At 38.7% G+C, this 25,384-nt stretch overlaps 1 protein-coding gene across 1 annotated transcript in view; it reads left to right on the top strand.

The window, feature by feature from the left end:
* MTX2 (metaxin 2) overlaps positions 1-24,907 on the top strand; it is a 29,566-nt gene extending 4,659 nt beyond the window's left edge. Inside the window, 9 exon segments of the mRNA XM_059476408.1 lie at positions 8,314-8,361; positions 9,350-9,396; positions 18,505-18,577; positions 19,886-19,962; positions 20,699-20,791; positions 21,200-21,238; positions 21,636-21,761; positions 22,368-22,444; positions 24,418-24,907. Of these exon segments, the coding sequence (XP_059332391.1) occupies positions 8,314-8,361; positions 9,350-9,396; positions 18,505-18,577; positions 19,886-19,962; positions 20,699-20,791; positions 21,200-21,238; positions 21,636-21,761; positions 22,368-22,444; positions 24,418-24,625 (788 nt within the window). The 3' untranslated portion in view covers positions 24,626-24,907.
* Positions 24,908-25,384: the final 477 nt, after the last annotated feature.

Genomic DNA, 25,384 nt, shown 5'->3' with positions numbered 1-25,384 from the left:
TACATTCTGAATTAGAAAGTAAAAATGCTGAGAGGTGGGAATTTTTAACAGTTCTGCCTTCTAGCTGTGGTATAATGACAGTGAAGCCAATGTAGTGTTTGCATTCCTAGCAAGAGCTTCCAAAGCTCAACTGCATGTTTGGTTTTTTTGGCATTTGAATGCTATATTGGAGGAACTCTGGATGCATTGGAGTGCTCTCACTGAAGGCCTTGGAAAAGAAATGAGGGAGACTGTGAGGGTATGATTAAGGGAGCAGGATAATGTTTTCAGGTTCTGAAGCAGGGAGTGTGCAGTGTTTCCCAGAGGTGAGGGAGAGTGTGAGAGGTGCTGTGGCAAATGCCACTGTCTGCTGTGGCTGGTTTAAAGGCCCAGAGCCCTAAGGCAGCATCTTCCCCTGGCTGGCTGCAGAGTGCTGGCTGTCTGCACTTGTACCCTGCAGAGCTCTCCTGCCTGCAGAGCTCAGCTCATCTGGCACCTCTGCAGGACTGGTGCTGCTGTGCTCAGGGCTATGGGAATGAGACAGTGGAGGGGAGCCTTAATGAAAGGCCGGAGGGGCCAGGGCTGGGTGAGCTGGAATTGTGTGGGAAGCAGCTTTTGGAGCAGCTATGGGATGCTGAGGTCCTGTCTGGTGGGACAGATGTGTGTGGACCAGAGGAGGGGTGCTGTGAACGAGGGAGCTGGGAGCTCCTTGGGGCGCTCTACAGAAGAGGCGGTCAGACTGCCTGCCAGACATCTTCAGGGGAGGAAGAGTTCAGACTGCCACAGAAAGAGGGGTCACAATCTAGGAGGGCTTTCAAAGGACTGATTTAAAAATGTACATATCTACAAATGTAGATATCATGGCTAAGAAATGTTCCAGTCCAATAAGGCATTAATAAGTATCAAAGCTCCACTGTCCTGCTCTTCACAGTTCCTGTGCTTGAAGTTTGACTTCTTGGGTCAGGACCAAAGAGGAGCAAGGGAGTTAAGTAGCACAAAGGGAAGGGATTGATTTAGAGATCTATAAAAAGATAATTTTAAGAATTACAGAGCTTCTTTGAGATGGAGCACTTATGCTGAATATCAGAAATAAGTAAAATAACTCCAGCTTGTCAGGACTTTATAAATAAATCTTTTGCGATCATTTAGCTGGCACGCTGTCTGATTTTTCTGAAGAAATCCAGATGTTGATTTAGGAACAACTTTTATTTATGGACTTGGTTTTGTTGAGATCTTTTTGGCCTCGTCTCCTGACAGGATCTCCCTCCTGTGGCCTGCCCGAGCAGCAAGAGTGCGAAGCACCCTGGAGGATTGAACCACAGATGTGTACACTCCTGAAAGTCAGCTCAAAGACAGTAACAGAATTGCACTAATGCTTAAATACATGCAATTAATAGCTTTCTTGGAGGGTGAAGAAGCAGATTATGTCATGTTAAATGGCTGCTGCAGTAATGTCTCATGCTGACTGTCATAGTGGTATAGCTACAGGAAACTCAAGTTTGAGAATTGCTGCTGAGATTGAGACTTTACATTGAATATCTGCTCAATCAATAATTACTGGACAGTCATGTTTTATTTGAATTGTAATATCTCTACAGAGGAGGCCAGGGACATATTTGAGCAAATGATGTAATTATTTGATACATGATTTAATGCAAGGTGTTTAACTAGTGTGAAAGTTGGTTTTCGTTTGGCAAGGCAGTATGAAACATGCTTTGGTCCTTTTTCAGCAGAGCCAGGGAGTTGCTGATGCTTTCGTTTTTTCTTGGCTCTTGTTAGTTTATAGGATCAGGCAATTACATGAAATTGATGTGTACCCAGTGTGGGTGGGTTGAAGTGGTGGGTCTTAAGGAAGCTTATTCACAACTTTCTTGTACTTCCTTTATTGATCACTCTTAATGTATGAGATGTAGACATTTAACTGCTTTGGTTCCAAAGTGGCTGCAGCTTCACTGTATTGGTCAAAATGTACCCCTCCACTTATTTCCTGAATACTAGAAACACATCAGTTCCTGGAATTTTCTTTTTAAACAATGTATTGTTGCTTGAAAATACAGATTTATGTTAAAAGAGTAAGAACTGTTTCTTTGATGCATTTTAACATCAAATGACTTAGAAATCTTCCTTGTTTCTGCAGTCTGGGGAATAGCTTTACATGTGTTTTTCGTTTGGTTACTAAATTTAGAACATTGTGGTCCTTTCCATCTCAGAATATTCTGTGATTCTTTGGTATTGAGCAGCAGGTCCCCCCCATGTCCCCAGTCTTTGGAAACCAAAAAGGGTAACTTTTCTTGCTGATTGTTGTGATGTTTGCTTCATGACATTTAGAGACTTGTAAATAACAGTGTTGGATATAGATGTTGCCCAGATGTAAGACTGAATTTCTTTTTAGTGTTTACTCTTGTGAAAAAGCAGTTTTTAGAATCCTCATTATATTTTAATCAAATCTGTACCTAGGGAGAGGCTAAAGGAAGCTGTGTGAAAATAATGTGTAAGTTAATCTCTCCAGCTGTAATACTGCAATACAGTGATTCAGATTAATGCCAAGTATTTTTGTTTGCTTGTTTTTAATAGAAGGTATCTTGCCTCTTGGCTCTTACAGCAGGCCTTTAATGCCAAGTGAGCCAAACTGGTAAATACAGATGTTTTAGTGTATTTTTTTTAATGTAAGTTTAGTATCAAAGTGTTCAAGAAAAATGTAACAAAAAGAAAAGTGATCCATGCAAATGTGGTGATTTTAGAGAAGGACTAGTCTTTATTTTTATATGATCCATAACAACTTCATAATATTTCATAAGTTGCTGTGTTAACGAAGGTCAAATATTCCCAGGCCAGATCCCAGCCTTGCCTACACAGCAGCACACAGTGAGCTGTGTGGAAGAGATTGTTAGTCAGCTGAATACTGCATTGACAGAAACAGAAGGTGTCACAGAATAAACTGAGAATCATGGCAAACTGAGAATATAGTAAACTTTATTTGGAGGAGATTTGGGGCAGTAATTATCTTGATTTACTGGTTATTAGCCTTGATTCCTATTAGGCATAGGCTGCTTTTATAACAGAAAAATATTCCAATCTGCATTGCCTTCCAAAAATATTCTTGTTCCAACAGAATTCTATGGTATTGCTGAGAGCTGGGAACAGACTAATTTCAAGTTGAGTATTTTCCTAAAAACTTCTAACTTGTTGATGACTTCATTTCTCATTCAGGAGGGAACATCTTGATGCCTGGGTCTAGAGCTCTCTGGCTTTTGTCTGTGGCTGGTGTTCAAGAATGCCACAGCTTGCCAGCAAGCTAAACTAGTGGCAGACTACAGGGCAAATCACACTGCCTGCCCTATTGCTGAAACTGGCTATTCTTACTAGACCACTGAAGTGGCTAAATTGTTGTTCAGCATATTCCACAATTTAACATGCAAAGTATTTTGTCTTCTCATTTTCACAGTCAGAGTCTTATTTTTTAAGTAAGAGGATTAAAGGCATAACTGTAAACCATTTATTTCATTACATCTCTTTCATCATCATGAAGCTGCTGGGGGAAGGTGGATAAAAATGTTTGTTTCCCCCATACATCCTGGCAGCACTGACACAGGATAAAGAGTTTCCCAGTAATTCAGAGTGTAGAAGTTGAAATCAAGTTTTGTGCAGTCATAAATAGATTCTGACCAAGGAGTTGGTGGGGCTGAGGTACTGTAGAGCATCTTAGTGATATGGTGCTTCCTCTTGAGCAGACTTCACTGGGGGAGTGTTAGTGCAGCCTCTCATTCTTTGAATTGAGGTTCACCAGTGGGCAAGTGTAGTATGTCCTGTTTGAGAGCTTTAGTTGGAACTGTGTAGGCTTCAGGTGAGCTGCTGATTGATCCCCTGCTGGTAGTGGGGTTCAGTGCTCTTGAGTCTTCTTACAGCATATTTGTGTTCTTTTCTCTTACTGTCCCAAAAGTATTTGGGTAGGTGAAGTCCTGTTATTGAAATGTCAGTCTGAAACATCTGGAAACATTGAAATCAAGTTGTTATTTGAATATCTTAATGTTGCTCAAGTAAAGCATTTCACACAATATGAAAATCTGAAAAGTGCACCTAATGCAATGCACCTTCAGTGGCAAAGAATTTGATGTGACTGTCATGATTCATTCTGTGCTTTGGAAGATTTTTTTTTATAGAGCAAAAATTAAGTTTTTTCTAAGTCATTCTCTGATAGGACAGGTGAGGAGTTAGGAATCTGTTTCAGTAGTTACAAACCTGAGTACTTAAAACTCTACTGGGAATGTGCAATGTACCAGTTCACAGAATTTTCTTCTAGTTTGACAACTAAGAACCCTGTTATCACTTTGAAATCTTCAGCATTTTGTATGCTAAACTGTTAATAAGTAAAACACTTAGACTAACAAATACATTTAGCTTAGTGAAATTTTCATGCATTTTTAGTCATCCACAAAACCGAAGAAGATTTGCTGTAGGTTTGCTTGCTGTTTGACTTCCCCATTTGTAGGGGTGCTGTGTCTGCTGAATTCTCAGCACCCAGGATTACAAGGCTTATGTAGTGATGTTTTCTGTGTCCACATCTTTTTAGTTCTTATTTCCCTGTTACTTTTGAACTCAAGCCCTTTTCAGACATTGTTAATGGAGGGGAGGTAGAGGGGGGGAATAATCCCACAGATTGTTTCCCATAGGCTGTTTCCTATAACTGGCATTATTGTTTTAATCAACAAGCAGTGTGGTAGAGAAGTAGGGAAAGACAATAGTATGAGATTTGATTGTCCTGAACAGCAGACAATCCACATGAAAGACTAAATATTTGAATTTGTTAATCATGGGAAAAGTTTCAGTAGGGTGGGAAAACAATTTTTACTAAAGACTGCAAGCCTGCGAGACAGACCCATTGAAAACCACACAATAGTAATTCCTCTGATTATAGAGGCAGAAGGAAGAATGAAATAGTTCCTTATTTCTAAGAAATGTAGAGAAGCTATTCCTGTAAGGCATGCTTCCAGGCAGTTATTTCATCCTGTGAGCAAGTAATGATAAAAATGTCTGTTGCGTAGGATCTAACACATAAATGTGATTCTGTGTTGAAAGCTTCTGAAGCTGAATTGACATCGCATTTGTTAATTTTCTCTTTATATACCGAGTGCCACAGTAGCCGTGGTTAGCAGAGAAATGAACATCTACAGACCAGAAGATTATAGTTGCCGAAGGATAAACTGGATTTGACTTCATTAGTGCACAAATGATAAGTTTGTGAGGAGTTATTATAGCATTAATCAACTTGATGGATTGGAAATATGACAGAACTGAAGCAGCGTGTAATATTAGTGCCTATTATTCTACAAATTATGTCTTCACCTACATTCATAAGGCAAGAGTCATTGCTGCACATTAAAGATGTTACACTCTTTCTCCTCTTGCGGAGACATGTGACAAGCCTTCAGTGATCCCTGCTCCTCTCTTCCCCAGCAGGGCTCTGGTGTCCCTTGGTGTCTGCACCTTGGAACTAACCAGAGGCAGCATGGGAGCTCCTGCTTGAGTTTAGCTTGTGCTTGGTGAGCCTGCACCCCTCACGTAGCAGTGTGTATTTAAACTTCCTGCTTCATCAGAAAGAAATGTTTCATATTCTAGACAACTTGGAAGTGGGAGAATGAGGAGAAATTGTAAGGTATGGGACAGATAGCGAATGGGTATTTAATTATTTGATTTCCAGAGTATTGCACAGGTATTTGTACCTCTGGTATTGTGGAACGTGATCTGCATGCAATTCTGAATGCATACTGCAGAATTTTTTTATTTTCTAGGATGTAGGTAATTACATGTGAATCTTAATGTGAAACTGATAATTTTAAAATCCAGTCTGTATAGAAATAGTGAAATCAGTTACCTTTGATCTGCTTTGCATGCAAAGAACTGAGGACTTTGGTTCAAGGCTTGTGAGCATGTGTCTACCTCATCCAAACACAGTCAGAATTGTGGCCTCACTCTGGAGACTGTAAGGTGCCAAGTGCAGGGTGTATTATTCATTTTCTTACAACAGCTGAAATTTGGAGTTCCAGGTGTACTCATAATGAAGGCTGAGATTTTCATTTGGCTCTTTGTCCTTGTTTCATTTACTCATCAGAAACATATTAGTACACAACTATGTGTAAGTGAATGCAAAGGCGTTAAACTTTCCTTGTCCTTTCCTTCCCTCAAGTTGGGTGCTCTTGTGTACTGGGGCTGTGGGATAAAGACTTTGTATCATCACTAACAAAATTAGGGTCAGCAGATATGGTTAATGAAAATAAGTATGTGATCAGTAGATTGTGGAAGTAAGATTTATGCTGAAAAGGGCAAAAGATACACAAGCAATCTTGTATTTTACTTTATAGCGGGGATATGGCATGCCTTAGCAGCAGCATGGTTTTGGATTCAGTGTGCCAAGAAGCTGGTGTATATGTGTGTGTGTGTATTATATCTGTCTCCATGGCTGCATATAGCTGAGTGCCAAAATCAGACTGGAATTAGAATCTGAATTTCTTGGAATGTACCTAGCTCTTTTGTTTGATTTTTTTGTAGTCCAGAAATATTTCAGCCATGTGTAAAAAATAGGCGACTTCCAGTTTGGGCTGGAATCCAAGAATTAGTTATAAATCTGACATTTCAGTCAGAAGAGGATCAGGCAAAAAGTTTTAGTAGGAATGGGCCCATGCAACTGAAGGTCTCTGTACCCTTTTGGGCATGTAAAAAGGATGTTTTCACTGTTTGGCTGGAGCATTTACAAGATCATTGTAACTTTGTCAGTTAGTTACTTCTGTAAGTATCTCAGAGTCCAGAACTGATAATTTTGCTAAAATGTAGTAATAACATTCTTATTTTACTCCTTCCATTTGCTCCTGCAAGACTTCAGTGGACTTGAAGAAATGTATATTAGATAAATTATTTTAAATGCTTAGGGTTGTAGTACTGCAGACGCTATCTTAGTTTCTTTTTATTTAAAGATGTAGATGTACTTCCACGTCAAGAATTTTTACTTCAGGGCAAAACTTTAATGGTGGGGTGTAAAACCAATAACTGCTACAATAAAACATAAAACATTTTTCCATGACACTTAAATGTGATTAGTTGCTTTCTCATGTCCATACTAGTATCACTGATAGGCTCTGTGCCTTAATGTTAGAGGCAGTGACCTTCACAAAACTGTGTACAGTGTTTTAAGCTTTACATTTTGTGTGACTCCCATAAAAGTTAATACTTCATGAGTATCCAAAAGGAATGATAGTTAGAAAATTGTGCACTTTTTCAGTTTGAGTTCTAAAGGCAAAGATTCAAAGCCTTACTTAAGCCGGTGACATATTTATGCTTGATCCACACATAGCTATTTATACACATTATTGCTTTAAAAAATAATTTACATGATTAGAGCATAAATTTTGTTTACAAATGGGTGTTCTGGGTAGAATGCAAGGTTTGAACTGATATTTAAAAACAGTATTTTTAATTAGACATTAACAAGGAATGTAATGGATACAAAAAATGTTATGAACTGTTACCTTAATGCTACCATTAACAGTAAATTGGTACTGATTATTATTTTTGTCTTCCCTTACATTCATATGGTATATGATTGATTACATGCAATGGTTCTCAACTGGAGGATGTGATTGTCTTATTTGCTTGCCTCATTTTTTTAGCAACTGCTCAACTGTTTTGAACTGATCTTTGAACTGATGATTCAGTTTCTTGAATGCATATTGACATTCCCATTTTAGGGTTGAGCAGTACATAGCTTAAAGTTATACGCAGCTCTGGTCGTCCTGCTCTGGTGGGCAGAGTTTTGAGATGCCTGGGCTCCAGGTTCTGTGGGTATTACATAGGATCATGAGGATGCAACTTTAAAAGGCAGAAAGCTTTTTTCTGTTTCCTTAAAGCATTCTTCACACATTGGAGGTTTGTGCTTCTTTCCTCTGTGTCTTGTTCTGTTCTCTCCAGAATTCTTCATTTAGTACCTTAATAAATAGTTGCTCTTGGGAGTGGCTAGGATTAGGATGGGAAGTGGCCAGAATTAGGAAGGGAAAATATCTGCATAAGTTGCTTCAGAATTACAAGGCTGTTCTGTAATGTAGCTGGAATTTTACTCTTCCTGAAACATTCCATTCCGGGACTTCCTTCTCCATGATGAACCCCTGTGAGCAGGAGAGAAGTACAGCAGGGGAGCTTGTCAGTGGGACATTTTTAGGGCAGGCTAAATATTGCATCATCATCTTTGCACTCTAAATTCTTGCTCTGGGTAACACTCATGTTCAGTTAGCATTTATAAGCACATTGGTATTCAGCTTGCTCAATTAATATCTTCTCTTTCCACAGCCGCAGAGCCTTGGCCTGAAAATGCTGCATTGTATCAGCAACTGAAGGGTAGGTACACTGGTTTGGGCAATTAATAATTACCTTATTTTTAGAAAACACATTAAATATGCACTAAGATAATTAACTGCAAGGAAGCACAGAAACTGTTAAAGTAGTCCTTTGTGTTTTTTTGTTTGGTCAGAGGTTTTAGTTATGCTTGGATCTGCCAATATAAACCAGCTATTCATGGCCTATAAGGTCCTTGGTTTATTATTGACTCATTATATTGGCTGCTGTAGCCGGTGTAAAATGATGTGGTTGCAGGCACAGTTGGCAGATTTACTGCACCAATAGCTGAGGCAGCAGATTTTTGAAGTCTTGTGGTAAAGTAGGCTCTCAGTAAAAAGGAACTGTTAAAATGTATAGGCTAGGATGGTTCACTCTCCCTTTAGCAGCTCTTCATATATCATCAGATCACATTATGGCCCCCATTTGGGGCTCAGCAGCCTGCTACAGTTGTCAGAAGACTGCAAAGTAATGAAGACTAATAGGTAGCAGCTCTAGTCTTCTAAGCATGGAATTTTTATTGCAGTGAACTTGTCATCTTTCTTTTGTGTGACAGACCTAGACACAGTGTGCAATATTAGCTGCAAGCTGCTTTTATAGGTTTCTGAATACTTCTACTTTTTAGCCAGAGGAGATATGAAGATGCTATTTTATTTAACTTTGATTAGAAGGAGAGTAATTGGCATAAAAGTCAGGCATTTGCTTTTTCTCTTGTAGTGTTTTTTATTTTTTTAATTGAACATTGATGATAATATATGATAAGTGCAATTGCATTTGTGGGAGAAAAATTCCTGGTTTTTTTTCCCATTTTTTAATATTTATATTATAGATTTTCTAGTCCAGCTGCATAATAATTATATATGTGCTCCTTGTTTTATGCATAAGAAATGCAACCTAGCATCGTTTACAGTTACAGGTCAGTAGCTAAATGGGCGCTGTGTTTTTGTAATTGTGTGGTTTATTTTTTCTTCTTTTTTTTTTCTTTCAACAGAGGACCAAATTTTGCTTTCTGATAATGCATCTTCCCTTGCTGTTCAGGTAAAATATCATATTTTCTAAACTAAAGATGTTAAAACAATTGTATTTTTAAAATTATTATCTAGGTAACATAACGATACTTAGTTAAAAGATTAATTCAAGAATTATTTCTGCCAAAATGAATTACTTACTTCCTGCCTCTGATTTGCTTTATGTTGTCATTGAAGTGCCAGAGCCTAGAGGATTTGAGGATTTTGAAAGTCCTATGTAGAGTTCTGCTCCTTGTATTCCTGTTTATATTGGTCTATGTACGGTATCTGCTTGCCTACTCACTCTGGGAACTGCATGGTTCATACCTTTTGTCACTTGCTGTGCATGTTTGTCTTGTAGCACCTTGCATGATGTTTGCCAGTCATTTCATTCTCATAGCTAATACTATGCCCAAATATGCCCAAACGCAGGGCATATTTGCTTCATGCTGTGAGCATTGCGTCTTTCTGTGTCTCTGGTAGGTTTTTTTTCAATTTCATCATGTGTACAGGCTGGAGCTCCAATGTGGTTTTTAGAAATAGTCCATATAATTGACAAACTTGCACCTGTAATTGACTTAATAGCACCTCTGTGGCTGTGAAGTCCGTGTAATCTCCATTAACCTGTTAGGTTCAGTAACCCCAAATCTCAAGGGGACGTTTTCCCCGTTAGGAGCAAAGGCCTGGCTGTTAGAGTGGTGGGGAGCAGGATGTCTGTAAGGTTCTTGTCCTTCAGAGCAGTTTTGTGGCTGCTTTGATTAGCAGGGAGTTGCACTGTTCTCCTGTGCCTTGCTTTTTGTGCGTGGTCTAGCTCAGAGAAGCTTCAGCATGCAGTCTTTGAGGGCTGTCCAAAGAGGTCACATTTCATTACCAAAAATGGGACACGTGGAGATGGTAACTGATATTACTGGGGAAAAGGTTAGGATCACTTGATCATGGTAACTACTTCCAGGATCTCTTAACTTTTCCTTCCAGTCTGGCACTCTAGGAGATAGCTCTAAGAGTAAATTCGATCACAGGAAGAAGATAGCTTTATCCTTTGCTGGAAAGAGGAATCACCTCTGATACACCTAATAAATGGGGCAGTGTTTATTGGTTTGAGTAGTATGTTTTATATTGATCTCAGTGTTCCTTTTTACCCCAGCAACTGTATTTTGGGGGTTCTCATGAATTTCCTTCCCATCTAGCAGTACATGTATATGTGGCTTGTATTTAAAACACAACCCCCCCCCATCTCACCAACAAAATAACCCTAAAATTTCCTTTTCTAATGCATCATTTTTCTTTACTGTTTCTAGTACATTGTTATCCTACACATGTCACTTAGATGATAAATTAACTATAATATATTAAAAATCCTTGTTTTTCTTCAATATTCTCTAGCTGGACAGCTGATAGTAGCCATGACTATAAATATGGCTCTGGTGGATATCTGATCTTAAACTTTATAGAATAATTCTGTATTGAGGAATTGTATCAATTTTGAAGAATCTGTGTAACATGGTTTTGACAGGGAGAGGATAACTATTCTTGGTGTCTTTGATCCATTTTGAAATGATACTAGGATGTGTAGTGATTAGAGAGGTTTAAATACATCCGTGTGTTTTGCATAAGGAATTTGTTTTTTATTTTGTTGAGGGATTGTTTGTCTGTTTATTGGTTTTGTTTTTTTTTTTTTTAAGGAGGTGGTGGGAGTTGGAGGATATGTATCTTTCTCAAAGGGAAATTTGGGAATGAGGGATAGGAGGAGAAATAGGAGCTGGTACCTGGGACTTCTTTCCTACTACTGTAATTCTTTTTCCCCCTGTTACTGATTAGGGATGCATCAATATCACCAGAGGAGATACATAGCTTGTTTGAGGTTGTTGAACTTCCATGTGGTGAAAACATCAGAAATTTGAGTCGAAAGCATGTGGAGTCAGCCATCACCAAATCTTTAAGAAACATGGTTTAACCGCAAGACTCTGAATGTGCTGTAGCCAGTCTTTCAGGTATTTTATAAAATCTCTTGTAGCACCTCTTTGTAAAGCCGCTCTCAGGTCTCAGAGGGATGTACATGCTGATATCTACACATAAAGTAACACATGCAGTCCAGTGCCATAGTAAGTAACAGTTAGAGTAAAACTTGACTGTTTCACAGTTGCCATCCCTGCAACACAGATGGCCTTGCAGGTACTGCTGGTTGAGGGAGCAGAGCAAGCTGCTCTCACTGCAGATGTAATTAATGAGTAGAGAGGGCTGCAGGTTGAATATAGGAAGTTGGTTGAGTCTTGCTGTTTTAATAATGATTGGACATACAACTTCTCATTGGGCAATCAAATCTGGACTCTTAATAACCACATGTCAGATGAGAGAAAGGATGACAGTCTTCTGGGAATTGCTGAGTAACTGCTGGTGCTTATAGTAGTTAAAAACCAACCAAACACAAAAATTGTTCTCATCTTGTGGAACTTCTCTGGCAGGGTTGTTTATTTTTGTTTGTTTGTTTTTTAATTCCTATTCTGCTCATTGTTTATTTCGGAATCAGACTAATTTAGCGATTTCTTTGGCTTTTACTGCGTTCAGATTCTTTGTATTTTCTGAAAATACACCATAACTTCAAGTAGCAAGTGCATTATCTCTGGTACGTCTTGGTGTTTGCACTTCTTGCTTGTTAACTTGAAGTAGTGTATTATGCAGTCAGGTTCACTTGATCTTGGGCTGCAATGCCTTGGTATTGAATGAAATTTTATTTTCACTGCAAATTAATTAAAATCAAGGGAAAATACTAATCAGTTATGATTATCCAGCTATTGAAAGGAGATTGTAACAGAATGAAGACTCTGCTCTTGTGGACACTCAGCCCTCTTCCCATCAGTGTTAATGAAAACACACCTCCTGGGTAACATGACACATGGTTAAAATCATTCTCCATGTGCAACTACCATTGTACAGCATTCCTGCTTATCTGGCTTATCACAATGAAAAAAAGCCACCAAAACCAATACACAAATATATCTCAATAACAAAACAATGCTACAACTTTAAGGAGGGAAAAATGGAGTTTGAAGTTGATTAAAACTGAATCACCATAGGAGAGTGTACTTCAGTCTGAAGCAGAGGGTCTGTCCAGGCTCTGCCTCCTTATTGATGCCTGGTGCAGGTAAAGCCATTTTATTTAGAGCCTGGCCAAGTAGGAGGGAGGGGGTTAATACAGCTGCACTCTGCCAGGCCTCTTGCCTCAAATGGCAGCTCAAAGCATCTTCTGCACTGTTCCAACTTGTCAGGAAGAGGAATGTGGATGATGAGACTGCCTCTTTTATTACAAGTTCTTCTGGAATCTTTATGCAGTTAGTCTCATAGTCTTGCTCAAAAGGCTGTCTAAAATGTTCAGAATTCTGGAAATTCTGACAGCTGTCCTGAGGTTAGAGAGCCTGCAGCTTATTTTGTTAAGATATGTATTAATTGCTTGTGCAGTTAATGTCCTTGTAAGTGGTCTTAACATATTCCAGAGAAGGGCTTTTAAAATCGTCTGTTCTTAGGCCTGAATGACAGAAGGAAGTTTGGGCAATTTAAAATTGCGTTACACAGGCCAATTGCTTATTTACTTCAACAAGTAATCAAATAAATGTGTAAATCATACATGATTAATTGCCCTTGACAGACTTGTGATTTTTTTCTCTCTCTCTCTGTGTGTGTATGAATTGTGGTTTAGTTTTTCTCTAGACAAAACATTAGCAGAAATTTGAACTTGTTGCTGAGTCTTAAACAAAAGCTTGGTACTGAAATGAAAATCTGCCAGTCCCTTTTTTTAAAAGAGAATAAAAGCTGGAATTCTTCATGATGAGGAATGCAGTATCAACATAATCAATCTAGCAGCATTGTGTTGTTGCTGAAAACATTCTTAAATCCCAGGCTATACAGGTACTGTTTGTGAGTGAAACATCTTTCATATAGTTCTAAGATGAAATTACCTCTGAATGAATAGAATCTTCATTTATCTTCAAAACCCCTGTGCTACCAGTGAATCCACTCTTTCTACATTCTACAACAAGAATTACATTATACCATTAGAGGCAGTGCCATGATGCAGTATAAAATAGATTGTTTTGGAGAATGAACGTGGCTTTGCTATAAATTACATTCACAGGTACAGAGGAATTTGTTATTTTGTTTAAAATAGTCACAAATATAATTAAGATCTTAATTTATGTTAAACTACACATGTGGCCATTACCATAACTGGATTAGGAATTTAATCTGTCACTCAAGCAATGATACTGAACAGTTTTCATTTATAACCTTAGACACACTATTTCAGTTACAGGGACTGCAGCTGTTTGATATGAAAACTGAATTATTCTGGAGATTTTTTCATAGGTTTTAATTTTAAAATGTGTTCCTGCAGTAAAGTAGAGAATAACTCTTTAGTTGTCATCACATACTGTCCATTGTATGCTCATGAAATAACATAAAATGAAAACAGAAAATGCATTTCACTCCTTCTTCCTAACAGTATGTTGTGTGAGTGCCTTTAGAAGGGCTGCTGAGTAAGAGAAGGCTTGGAATGGCTTGTTCTTTATTAAAAACTAATCATGAATATATCTTCTTCAAATGGAGCCTGGACTGTGCCATCTGAAAATAGTGTTCCTCATGTGGCGACGTAAATTGTGAACTATTTGAGTCTTGGCATAAGTAATTTCATTCTTGCCTCTGATCTCAGAAAGTGCAATCTGGATATGATTTACTTCAAGTTGTAACTCATTTTTAATGAGTGTATGTGTTTGCTCATCTGTGTTTTTCTGGGAGGAAGCTGTAGGGGAAGAGGAGGGCATTGTGGTGGAGCTGTGGCAGGGGCATTGGCTGCCCAGCGCCTGTCGTGTGTCCGGCTGACGGTGTCCTTAGCTGGCAGGGCAGAGAGGAAGGGAGAGCAAGAGTGAAAATCACTCCTAAACCAATTAACTCTGGTAATATATAAAAAAAACCTCCTCTGTCCCTTCTCTTGTATTCCCATTGTATTTCATGTACAGTCTCTTCCTGTCTTGTCATCAGAGGAGGACGCAGTGGCGCCCCTTTCTTGCATTGTTCTGGGGTTGGCAGCAGCAGAGATGAGAATGTCAGTCCTGTGAGAAGAGGAGGGTGGGGAGGCAGGAGGAAGGGGAGGGTGGGCTGAGTTGTCCTGTGTCTGGCTGTGGTTTCTGGGCTCTGGGCTTTTGAATTATGCCAAATCAGTGCAAAAGTGATTGCTCTGATTGTTTTTTTAAATAATTGAAATCAAACATCCTACTTATGTTTTGAATTTTAAATTGGGTGGGCTGTAAGAAGAAGCAAGCCTTACATGGATTGTGTCCTTTTAAGCAGTGCTGTTGTAAATATACTCCATAATTCTGGCAGGAGGTGTCACCTGCCATGATTGAAATGAATGATATGCATAACATATTTGATTAATTTTGTAACAAGTGTCACCTCAAAGCTTCCTATCAGCCCTCTTCACATAGTTACCAATACCTCATTCTCTCACAGCAAAAATATGAACTTGGTTGTTCCACCTGATTTTGAATACAGAGTGGCTCATGCTCATCTCTGTGAGTGTAAGGCAGTTCAATACAAACCACAGTCAGTGTGGATCAGTGTGCAGTGGGGCAGGAAAGGCATTGAGAGGCTTCCCCAGACTTTTCTTCAATTCATTGTCCACAACTCTTTCTTCCCTACTCTGTAAGAGTAAATATTGGGAGGGTAGGGGAGGACAGACATTATTCATCTGGTTGCTTCTGTTTGCCTTGCTCTCATCCCTTTCTCCTCATGGATGTGCAGAAACCTTCCATGTTTGTCTACAGCAAAGTCTCCCATTAAAAACAAGGTGCACAGGGGCAGTAGCAGCACTGTAGACTCAATGGTTTCAGCCTGGAAAAAGAGAGGTATCATTGCTAAAAATGTTTTTTTCATATTTCTTCCTTCACTTTCTAGGTATTAGGTAATGCTACAGCTAGAGAGGCTGGAAGAGTGTGAGAGAGGAGATTGTCAGTCTGCAGGAAAGAGGCAGAGAGCATGTGTGGGAGAGAAACTGACAGACCCTATTAAGCCAAATCTTTATTTTTTAATGCCTTTATCTGTTTCTTACATTAACCTCATCCAAAGAAAGGATACACTCTGTTCCTCTGGTGCTGGAGGAGATCCAGCTTGAGGCCTGTAGGGTCACCCTCTCTGTTCTTTGGTAGTACACTTTTTTTTCCAGAGGAGAAGAGAGCTGGAAGTGTAATGCTGTTGGAGCTACAGGCATCTTTGTGAGGTGGGACAGGCTGTGCTCAGTTAAATATCTTGTTTCTAGTTTTGCTGTTACTGCCTTGCTTGCCATTTTCTGGTGAATTTTCACAAGGGTGTCATTAACTAGATTGTGTGTTACTTGGAATTTAGTTGGCCCTTTTCAGTCCTTTTTTAAGTTGATCAGCCAAAGTTAGGATGTTAACAATAATCTCTGATGTACTAGAATGAGCCTGGGCTCTTAGTCTTTCAGATTGCTCAACTTTTGATGCCTTGTCTTTGAAGGGGTGTTGATATCTTCATAAATCTTCATAAATCTCAGCAAAACTGCACTGAAGTGGTTTCAGCCTTCAGTCTCTTGCCCAAAAGCACTCAGAGGAGCTGAGCACACTCCCATTTGCTCACAGAAAAAGATTTCTCTCATAAGAAAAGCAAGGGTAACTTGCCTGCTCAGACTGTGTATGTGAGGTACCCAAAGGGAAACAAGATGTTCTGAGCTGAAGTAATCAGTGTTCCATGGCATCTTTTATCAGAGTTGGAAGCCATGGTGGTCTCATACCATCTGCACACCAAATGTGCTGGTTCTTGACATTCTGTGTGAGTGGTCAAAAAGGGAACAAATCCTCCCTTGATCACTGGGCTAAAGCATGTAATGAGATAAAGACTCAGAGAAATTGCGGCTTTGTTCTGTATTCTCTCTCTAAGATTTCTTTGATCTGTTCCAGTTTCAACTCTTTTGGCAATAGTTCATGCCACTTACTGTCTAATATCAGTTATTGTCTAATATCTAGCGTACCTAGTTGAATGCATCAGAAAAAAAATTCTGGCAGTGAATATTTATAGGAATGCATTGGTCATGATCCTTGTCCTTTTTTTTTCTAAAAGAAATGATAATTTCCATAAATATGGAATGCATTCACTGTGCTTGAAAAGTCAAAACCACCTGACTTGTTAATGCTAATAATTTCCAAAGCTTGTCAGTTACATCAGTGAAAGAATGTAAGTACTTATAGTAATGCAAATTGCAAGGCTTGTTTCTTAGGCTGAGCCCTCCTAATTTGGGATAATACTGCTGTCTTTTACTGATTCACATGAATATTTTAGTTGACATGAAGGGTGTCCAGTGGACCATTAGTTTAAGCTGAAGCAAAAAGTAGATACTGGCCTACTTCTGTAGTTAATGTTTAGGTAAGCAGTGTAGATTCAATAAGGATTAAAATTGTCTTATACTGTGGACCTTTCCTTTATTTTGCTGCAGAACATTTTGTAAGGAGCACTTAAAGTTGAGCAGGTCGTGCTTTGGATACAAGTCACAGCTCATAATAAACAAATATACTGGTCTTTTTATTCTCTGGGCTTCTATCTTTTAAAAGATGTAATAGCAGGGTTTCAAAAAAATTTTCTTGAGTTGATTGTATTTTATATTTAGATTATACTGTTAATATTACAGAGTATATTACATATTTAGGTTTATTTCATCACTCATCTTAAAGCCAATCCTAAATATAGACAAAGACTGAAGTGGAACAGGTCTTGGCATGGGGATGCTGAAGGGGGTGCTGGAAGAAGCCTCGTAAAGCTGCTGAAGGGGCAGCTCCCGTGGTCAGTGTTTCAGAACCTCGCCGGAAGACTGATCTGGTAAATTCAGCACTGGATGGGTTTATCCAGTTTTAAGCATGAATCATTCTTTTCAGTGTCAGTACTAATGAAGCATTCATCAGAGCTAAAGATGACTATTCCTAGAAAGTTTTCTCAGGTTTTTGATGTGGTGTTTACTTTAGGGTCTTCTTACATTTCTTTTTAATTTTGATTTTTTTAACTGAGGGTAGACGAAATGATTTCTGATATTACTAGAATCTGTGCTCTATTATGAAAAGTAGCAAATCTTAAGGTTAGGGTTTAGGTTGCTTTCATGTGTGTGATTAGAGTCTGAGCAGCTGAAGCTGTGAGAATGTGGTTTACTGCCAGATCCTGCCCTCTGAAGAGCAGGGAGGAGGCTTGTGCAGAAAATGCTGTGTTACAGCACTCTTTTTCTTCATGGTGGGAGCCTGGTTGCTCTAGGCCTTTTTTACCTCAAGTCACGTTGTATAAATAGTTAATAGAATAATTTTGGAATCTGGACTTGTGACCTGTCTAATTATAGAGACAAAATGAATGATAGGACTGAGCTGAGCTGTGAGAGTCTCTAGCAAGTAAGAGATTCCTTATTTGCCGTGTTCTGTCCAAACTGCAAATATTTGTCTTGACATTTTGGTATTTCAGCAGAAACAGCCTGTGGATTTTGTGGTAGTGGCAGGTGCTGACAGAAATTGTTACCCTCCTGAGAAAGCTTTGAATCCAAGAACACAGATAGAAGGAAATGGTAAATCGATCACTTATGCTCTCCATGAATCCCATAAATTAAAAATAATACTTTCTCCCCAACCAGACTTGTGCTTTGACAGTATCACAGAGCAAAATTGTTATAAAGTGGAAAGCTGCCCTATGTGTTTGCCATGTTGCATAACATTACCTTGATGAGTCAGCTTTAGCCAGGAGAAATGAGTATTGTGGTTTTTAAAAGGGGCAAAATGTCACTCAGTTTTGTAGAGCCACAGCACTAATTGTGTCTGTTAGATACTGCTTCTTTGCCCATCTTAAAAAAACAATAAAAATAGATGAATCTGCATTGGAAGAATTCCAGTCGGTGTTATCTTTAGATAAACAGTTATCTAAAGAAGGTAAAATTCCTTTGTTTTTCTTTTACTTACCCTTTTTTCTTCCTAAGAACAGTATGCAGGGAACTATACTTCCTAAGAGTGTGCTGGGAGCCAGCTAACACAGGCAAATGCATGGAGAGCACCACATTTGTTTGCCACTGGTGTATGAATGCTTTTCAAATGCGACTCTTTGTTTCCAGGCCTTCTTGCAAATGTGCAATCTGCCAATCCGGGTGATTTGCAGGGCAAACGCCGAGTACATGTCCCCATCTGGTAAGTGCGGCCTTCATTTAGATTACTGTGTTACACCTCCATTTTGATACCATGGCAACTAGGCCTTGTCTTGCTGATAACAGGCAGTGCTGCTGTGTGTGGGTTGCCTTTCCCCCTCCTCTCCAGAGCAGTTTCTCCTCTGCAAGCAATCAAAACAGTGAAATGCAAAGTAACATTGGCATCATGTGTAACAGTACCTGTGTAAAGTGTTCACACAGCTCAGTGCCTGGTGGAAACCTCCTCTCAAATGCCATAAAGCAGAAAGACAAATATGTCCAAAAATGGCTTTATTCTGCATCCAGGGAATATTCCAGGAAGTGCTGTTATATTTTCCTGTTGCTGGAATGAAACAATGCTGGAGAAAGGTTCTCTTTTGTTTCTCTGTGTGGGAGTTGATTGCCAGGATGCAGGAGACCAAAGGGTGCATTTTCACTGTAAATGGTGACAGGTGATTTTAAATCTTCCTCAGATCCATGAGACTGTCTGGAAAAAAATTCAAACCCACCACCAAAAAGTGAAGTATTAGAAGGGTACGCAGCCTGTTGTTGTTGGAAGTGACTGCCTAAAAATGCCCAGAGACCAGCTTCAGAAAATTGCCTAAAAATCAGAAAGAATTACAGAACACAAGGTGCCAAGATCCTTGTGCTCTGTCCCAGATTTTTGTTGTGTGAGGAGCTCCATATTTACTGATTACCTGGCTCTGGCTGATGACTGCCATATGGAAGTGCCTTTCACTATATGTCTGCCAGCTATATGGGTTCTACTGCTGGTACTGATATTTTTGGTTAAAGCAGTGAAATGAGGTGATTTAAAAAATACCCAAAACCAACAGTTGCTTGGGAGGAGTGGAACCCCTGCAAAAGCAAAATATGCAGGTATATGAATTATTTGTTAGCAAATAGAGATTTGAAATGCTGAATCCAGGCACACAGGGGCATCTTGCATGTGCAGGAGTAGGACTGGTGACACTTACATGCTATGGCTTCTCTGCCACTCGCATCTCATGTCCACACTTACTGGCACCTAATGTTGTAATTTAGGTCTGAACACTTCCTTCTCCTAAAAACAAGGAGCCCAAGAGGGAAAATGATACTGCTTCAATTTTAAATGTAGGCAGAATTACATTTATTCTTTTTGCCCTTTCTTTACTCCTGGAGTCCTTTACTGTTTTTACTCACTTTTACTCACTTACCTTGTTTCCTTTCTTTATATTGGTTTAATGATAATTCAGAGAAGGTTTACATTTTTTCCCTTCTCTCGCCCCACCGCCCTCTGTCTCATTACTCCAATACATTTCTCCTTTTACAGGCAAAGTACCCTTTATTCATGTGGGAAATCAAGTAGTATCTGAACTTGGACCCATAGTCCAGTTTGTAAAAGCCAAGGTAATTGTTCATTGTTTTCATTAATTATGAATGTTAATCCTGCTGAGCATTGCACTGATTTAGTGTGCTTTTCTGGAATCTTACTAAATTTGTTAAAACAATATAGGAATCTAGTACTGTTTTAAAAGACAGATATGGAACAGGAGTTCGTGAGGTGAAAATGTTTTTCTTTATAATTTCCTCAAATTCTCCAAGTAAATTCTATACAGAATAGCTGCATTCCAGCTGCCAGTTTCTGAGACTGTTTTCCTACATGCTTTGTCTCTGGGTCTCAGAGGTCTTAAGCCTAGAATTGACTGTTTTAAATCCTGAAATGTCAAATACTGTTCAACTTTGCCTTTACTCTCCCAGCCCTCCCCTGTATTTTAAAAAATGCCATGTTTATACTGAGAAGTTGAATCTGTATCATGGATGTAAATTTGTTTACTTTGTGCTATAGGGATACACTAACCAGGCAGTTGTGTGCTCAAAGTGTGCTCATCTATAACTGATAATAGTCTAAATTTCCTGCAGATTATCTTAGATTCCTTATGGATTAGATTAGTTACATAATGATGATTTGGTTCTAATTGTAAAGGATACTGTATTTAAAAATTTCACATGTAATTTTTTATTGAACTATGCAAGAAAATAGGATCTGAGCCAAAGCTCATTGATGTTTAAGGTCCTTGGGTCATATGTTGCTGAATATTCCAATACCCATTCTTACATGTGTCTTTTTTCTTTTCCCCATTAGGGCCATTCTCTCAGTGATGGGTTGGATGAAGTCCAGAAAGCTGAGATGAAAGCCTACATGGAATTGGTCAATAATATGCTCTTGACAGCAGAGGTACAGCAAACCCTAGTAACTCCACACACTGTAGGCAAGAAAGCTTTAGGATTTTTCCCTGTAGTGGAAATAGTGCTGTTCCTAGATTAGGTCATCAGCTTTTGAGGTGAAATGACAGGAATAAATTCTCCTACACTGTGGATTGCTTGCTGGCCTGGGGCTGGGTGTGGTGTGGGCAACAGGAACAGGCTTTTGGTCTCAGCCAAGTTTTGGTGCTGGTAAAGTAAGGACTAGCAGCTGGGCTTTTGCCTTCCAGTTTTAATTTCTGTTGTACATCAAAGGTCTATGAGAAGAAATGAAATGGAAATTTAAATCTAATTTAGAAAAGAAAATTCTGCTAGTGAAAAATGATTGTCTCTGTATTCTCCTTTATTAGGAAGTTTTAGTAAGTGTTCTTTCTTTTCCTAGCTCTATCTCCAGTGGTGTGATGATGTTACAGTAGAGGAGGTGAGTGGTTCCGCAGCATTCATCTTAATTAAAATTTAATGAGAAAACACTTTTGCTCACAACTGCAAGTCCCTACTCATAAATGAAACATGGGGGTTTATACCATTAATGATAAAGTCTTTTCACTTTAATTTCACTTGCATACACATTTTAGAGAAGCTGTGTTACTGGAGGGAGCTGACTGCAGAATAGATACAGGTTTTGTTCATCTTTCTGAAATAATAATTTTAAATAGTTATGCTGCAAACAATGGATCTGTGCAAATAGTTACAGCATACACACAGCTTCTTTTCTCTTCTGCAGCTCCTTTTCTGAGAGAAATGTTTAAATATCAGCTGTTTTGTTCAATCTGTATTTCTTGCATTATAACACAGTACCTTTCTGTTTTTCAACACAGATTACTCACCCAAGGTATGGCTCTCCTTACCCCTGGCCTCTGAACCGCATTTTGTCCTATCAGAAGCAGTGGGAGGTTAGGAGGAAGATGAAGGCCATTGGATGGGCTGGAAAGACACTTGAACAGGTGAGTATGAAAAAATCAACCTTATTTCTTTAATTTCTTTCTTTTTTTTTTTTTTTTTAATAGGCATTGGAGAGTAGTATGTTCCTGAAACAGATGTAGTGAAATGCATATTCTGTACTTTAAACATTATCAGGAGTCAGGTATTTGCCTCCAGCAGCAATAAATTTTAAGTTGTGTGCAACCTGATGGGGTCCAAGGAAGGATGTTTTGCCACAGCTGTACACAGCTCTGTCAGTGTTAGTTTAGGCCATAGTCCTGAAAATAGGTTGTGAGTTCTGTGCCCTGCTTCCTGTATGATGCTGATAGGCACTCTTTGTGGGATTGTGGCAAGCTGTGGGGTTTAAGTCAGTACCTTTCATTAAGCTTAGTTGTAAATGTTATGGGAAGCACTTAATCAGAGTTGCCTTACCTCAAATGTTAGATTAAGTAACACTTTGGTACCTGGCTGCTGTGTAGGTTTGACTGACTTTAACAGCTTTTGATATTCCAACATGTTACATTCCTTGTTCCCACTGTCAGTGCAAATAGAATAAGGAGGTTATTTCTTGCAATGGTGTTACTTCCTGACAATATGGATTTTTCTTTCTTTCTTGCGTATTTTGATAGGTGCTTGAAGATGTAGATCAGTGCTGTCATGCTCTCTCCCAGAGATTAGGAACACAACCATATTTCTTCAATAAGCAGTAAGTTACTCTTCCTTGAAATACTGCACCCAGCAATATGAGATATAGGTATATACCCACATACATACAAATGTATTTATATGAAACTCCTATTTTATTTTAATGCCATGTGAGTCATTGCAAAAATACAAATGTGTGACTGGAATCTAAACATGAAATTTCAGGAATAAGTATTTAAAGGTTTTAAAGGGAAAGCCTCTGTAAGTTTGTTGTATTTATGATTTCATTTTACTCCTGCTTGTCTTACAGATTCTACCACAACTTACGTAGACTACAAATGTACATTTTTATATAGTTAGTTTCTTAATAAAAATCATACATTTAAAGCATTACTTGTATTTCTTGGGTAGCATTCTCTGCTAGAGGAGTGAATGTATGTTGTGCCAACCTGATCAGGGCAGCTTGTCTTAACACGAGAAGCAGTTCTGAATGAACTGAATTAGCATGAGGGTGTCTGAGTTCTAAGAACTAAGGGAGAAGCTAGCTAATCCACAAAGAACGAAATGTAAAGTGAAAAAAAAATATTCACATTGCCAGGAGAGAAAAAAGAAATTATCTGACCTCCTTGGAATGTCCTCTGTTGTCACCAGTTTCTTTCAATTGCAATATGTCTTTTAATTTTTTTTTCTCTCCAATAATTCACAATTTTGGAAATGTTACAGACTTAAATAATATCACATTAGCTCCCTCTTGTCCCCTGTGCATAGATCAGCCTAGAAATGCTCAGGTCTGGATTTCAGTTTACTGCATTTGAACTGGGAGATGTCTTCAAATGGCAGCATTTGGTTATTTCTCTGCATTGTGGCTTTGCCCCTTATCTATTTCAAGTTGAGATTATCTGGGTAGTCTTAATTCAGAGGATACAGAAGTATTCCTTACAGAAGATGACTTTAAGGTGCATCTTCTCCTTTGATTATTAAACACAGTATCTCTTAACTTTTCTTTCTGTATTTCTAAAGAATTGTAACTTGGGGAATTTGTGTTGGTTGGTTGTTAATCATACTTTTTTGGTAGTTTCAACCTTTAAATTTTTTAGCTGTCTGAAATATTACTAAGAAAATACATGTTCTTGGTCCAGTAGTTTTCAGTGTGTGACTTCTGCGAGTCTTTAGGAGGTAAATAAGAAAAGCAGCCTGTTTCTGACAGATTAAAGTTTGTTATGCAAGGGCCCACATCTGCACTGGAGAGTGCTTAGTGATCCACAAATAAAAAAGCAAAAATTTTACCAGTTAGGAAAGCTTTGTGATGCAGACATTTAACATTAGTAGAGGGGGACTCTGAAGTCATTAATAGATTTGAAAAAAAATTGTTATTTTTACATGGACTACTTACATACATGGACTATTTAAAGGTCCAAGGTGACAATTCAGAAGGGTCATCATACCTAAAACATTCCCAAAAACCTGTTTTCTTCTGTGTAATCCCCTTTCAGAAAAGGGATGTTTCCAGCAGCTGCCACCATGGAACTCCCTTTTTTGTTGGTTCAGTAGTTCCAAACTGTTGCAGAGCACAAAAAAATGAATGGGAGTCATAAGCTTCCACTCGTCTCCTTTTTTTTCCCTCTTGTGAGATAATAGTTGGATTTTTTTAACACACATCTGCAGAAGAAAAAGAAGAGCCACAAACCACTTGATAAGCATTTGCCCTTGTTACAGGACTAAAAGGTGGAGCATGGTTTGAAACTAGATCAGTAAGTCTCTCTGATCTAAGAGATGTTATTTCCACATTTCCAAGCTCCCTAAAGCAAGGAAAATGCCATCCTGAGAACAAGCAGAGTTCTTAATATACACTTTAGAGAGATTTCATACATTTGGTTTAGCCTTGCTTGATTTCATCCCAATTCTAGGCTGTATGGCTAGCTACACGTTACTCAGAACAGCACGGTTTTTCTTCATCCAGACTTGTCTTCCAAAATACCTGTTTACCTGTTCTTTTTTTCTTCTTCTTCTTTTCTTTTTTTTTGTTTTTTCCAGACCAACTGAGTTAGATGCTCTGGTGTTTGGACATCTGTTCACAATCCTTACTACTCAGCTAATCACTGATGAACTCTCTGAAAAAGTGAAGAACTACAGTAACCTCACAGCGTTTTGTCGGCGAATAGAGCAGCAGTACTTTGAGGGTCAGGAGAGAGACAGCGCTGCAATTGCAGCCCGATCTTCCAAGAGGTCCCTGCTCAGATAAACATGGTGCTTGAGGTGGATCATGTTACAGTTTTGGGTTTATCATTGCTCTATAAATGGATTTTGAGAATGGAAATGTGTGTTAGCTTTTTGAAGCTGCCAAGTCATTCTGGAGCAAGAAAAAATGTTCAATACAGTTTTTGTGTTGTAGAATACACTGTGCACATTTAAGCTGAAGTGTCTGTACGGGTGTTTCCATTTTAAAAGCCTGTGTGCCACTTACTGTAAAGTCACCTTGGAAAAATATTGTATCTGTTTCAAAAAATAAAACACTGAAAGTTGATCTCTCATCTTTCTAAATGCCTCTTTTACTAAATTTAATTTCTGTGTAGTTCATGCGTGGGATCCTTTTGACAGGACACTTGGAAGAAAGTTGTGAACTAGTTACAATTACTAGGCTGGGAATGAAAGTATGCATTAGAGATCTTAATGTTTGTCTGCCTCAGCTAAAACGTATTCAGAAACTGGCTGAAAAAAATGTCTTGGAGCTCTGTAGCACACAATTAATGTGATCTTATTCAGTTACTGTTTTTGTGTCAAAGTACCTTCTGGCTGTCAGTCCTTCATCTTGTATGTGTCTTGCCTCTGCTTTTATCTTTCATTCACCTTTGGTTTTTTGATTATAATTTTTTTTATCCTGTAGTTTCCCAGTTTTAATCCTCAGCTTGTCCTGCAATGTATTTAAGAAACTAATTTGCTAGGTAAGTGTCTGCTTCACTGTTTCCACTTCCAGTATGCTGACATTGCTTCTGAACTTTGA

Source organism: Ammospiza nelsoni, chromosome 7, assembly GCF_027579445.1.
Source record: "Ammospiza nelsoni isolate bAmmNel1 chromosome 7, bAmmNel1.pri, whole genome shotgun sequence".
NCBI classification, from domain to species: Eukaryota; Metazoa; Chordata; class Aves; order Passeriformes; family Passerellidae; genus Ammospiza; species Ammospiza nelsoni.
Note: the sequence above shows the minus strand (reverse complement) of the source record. Positions and strands in the feature narration are given on the sequence as shown.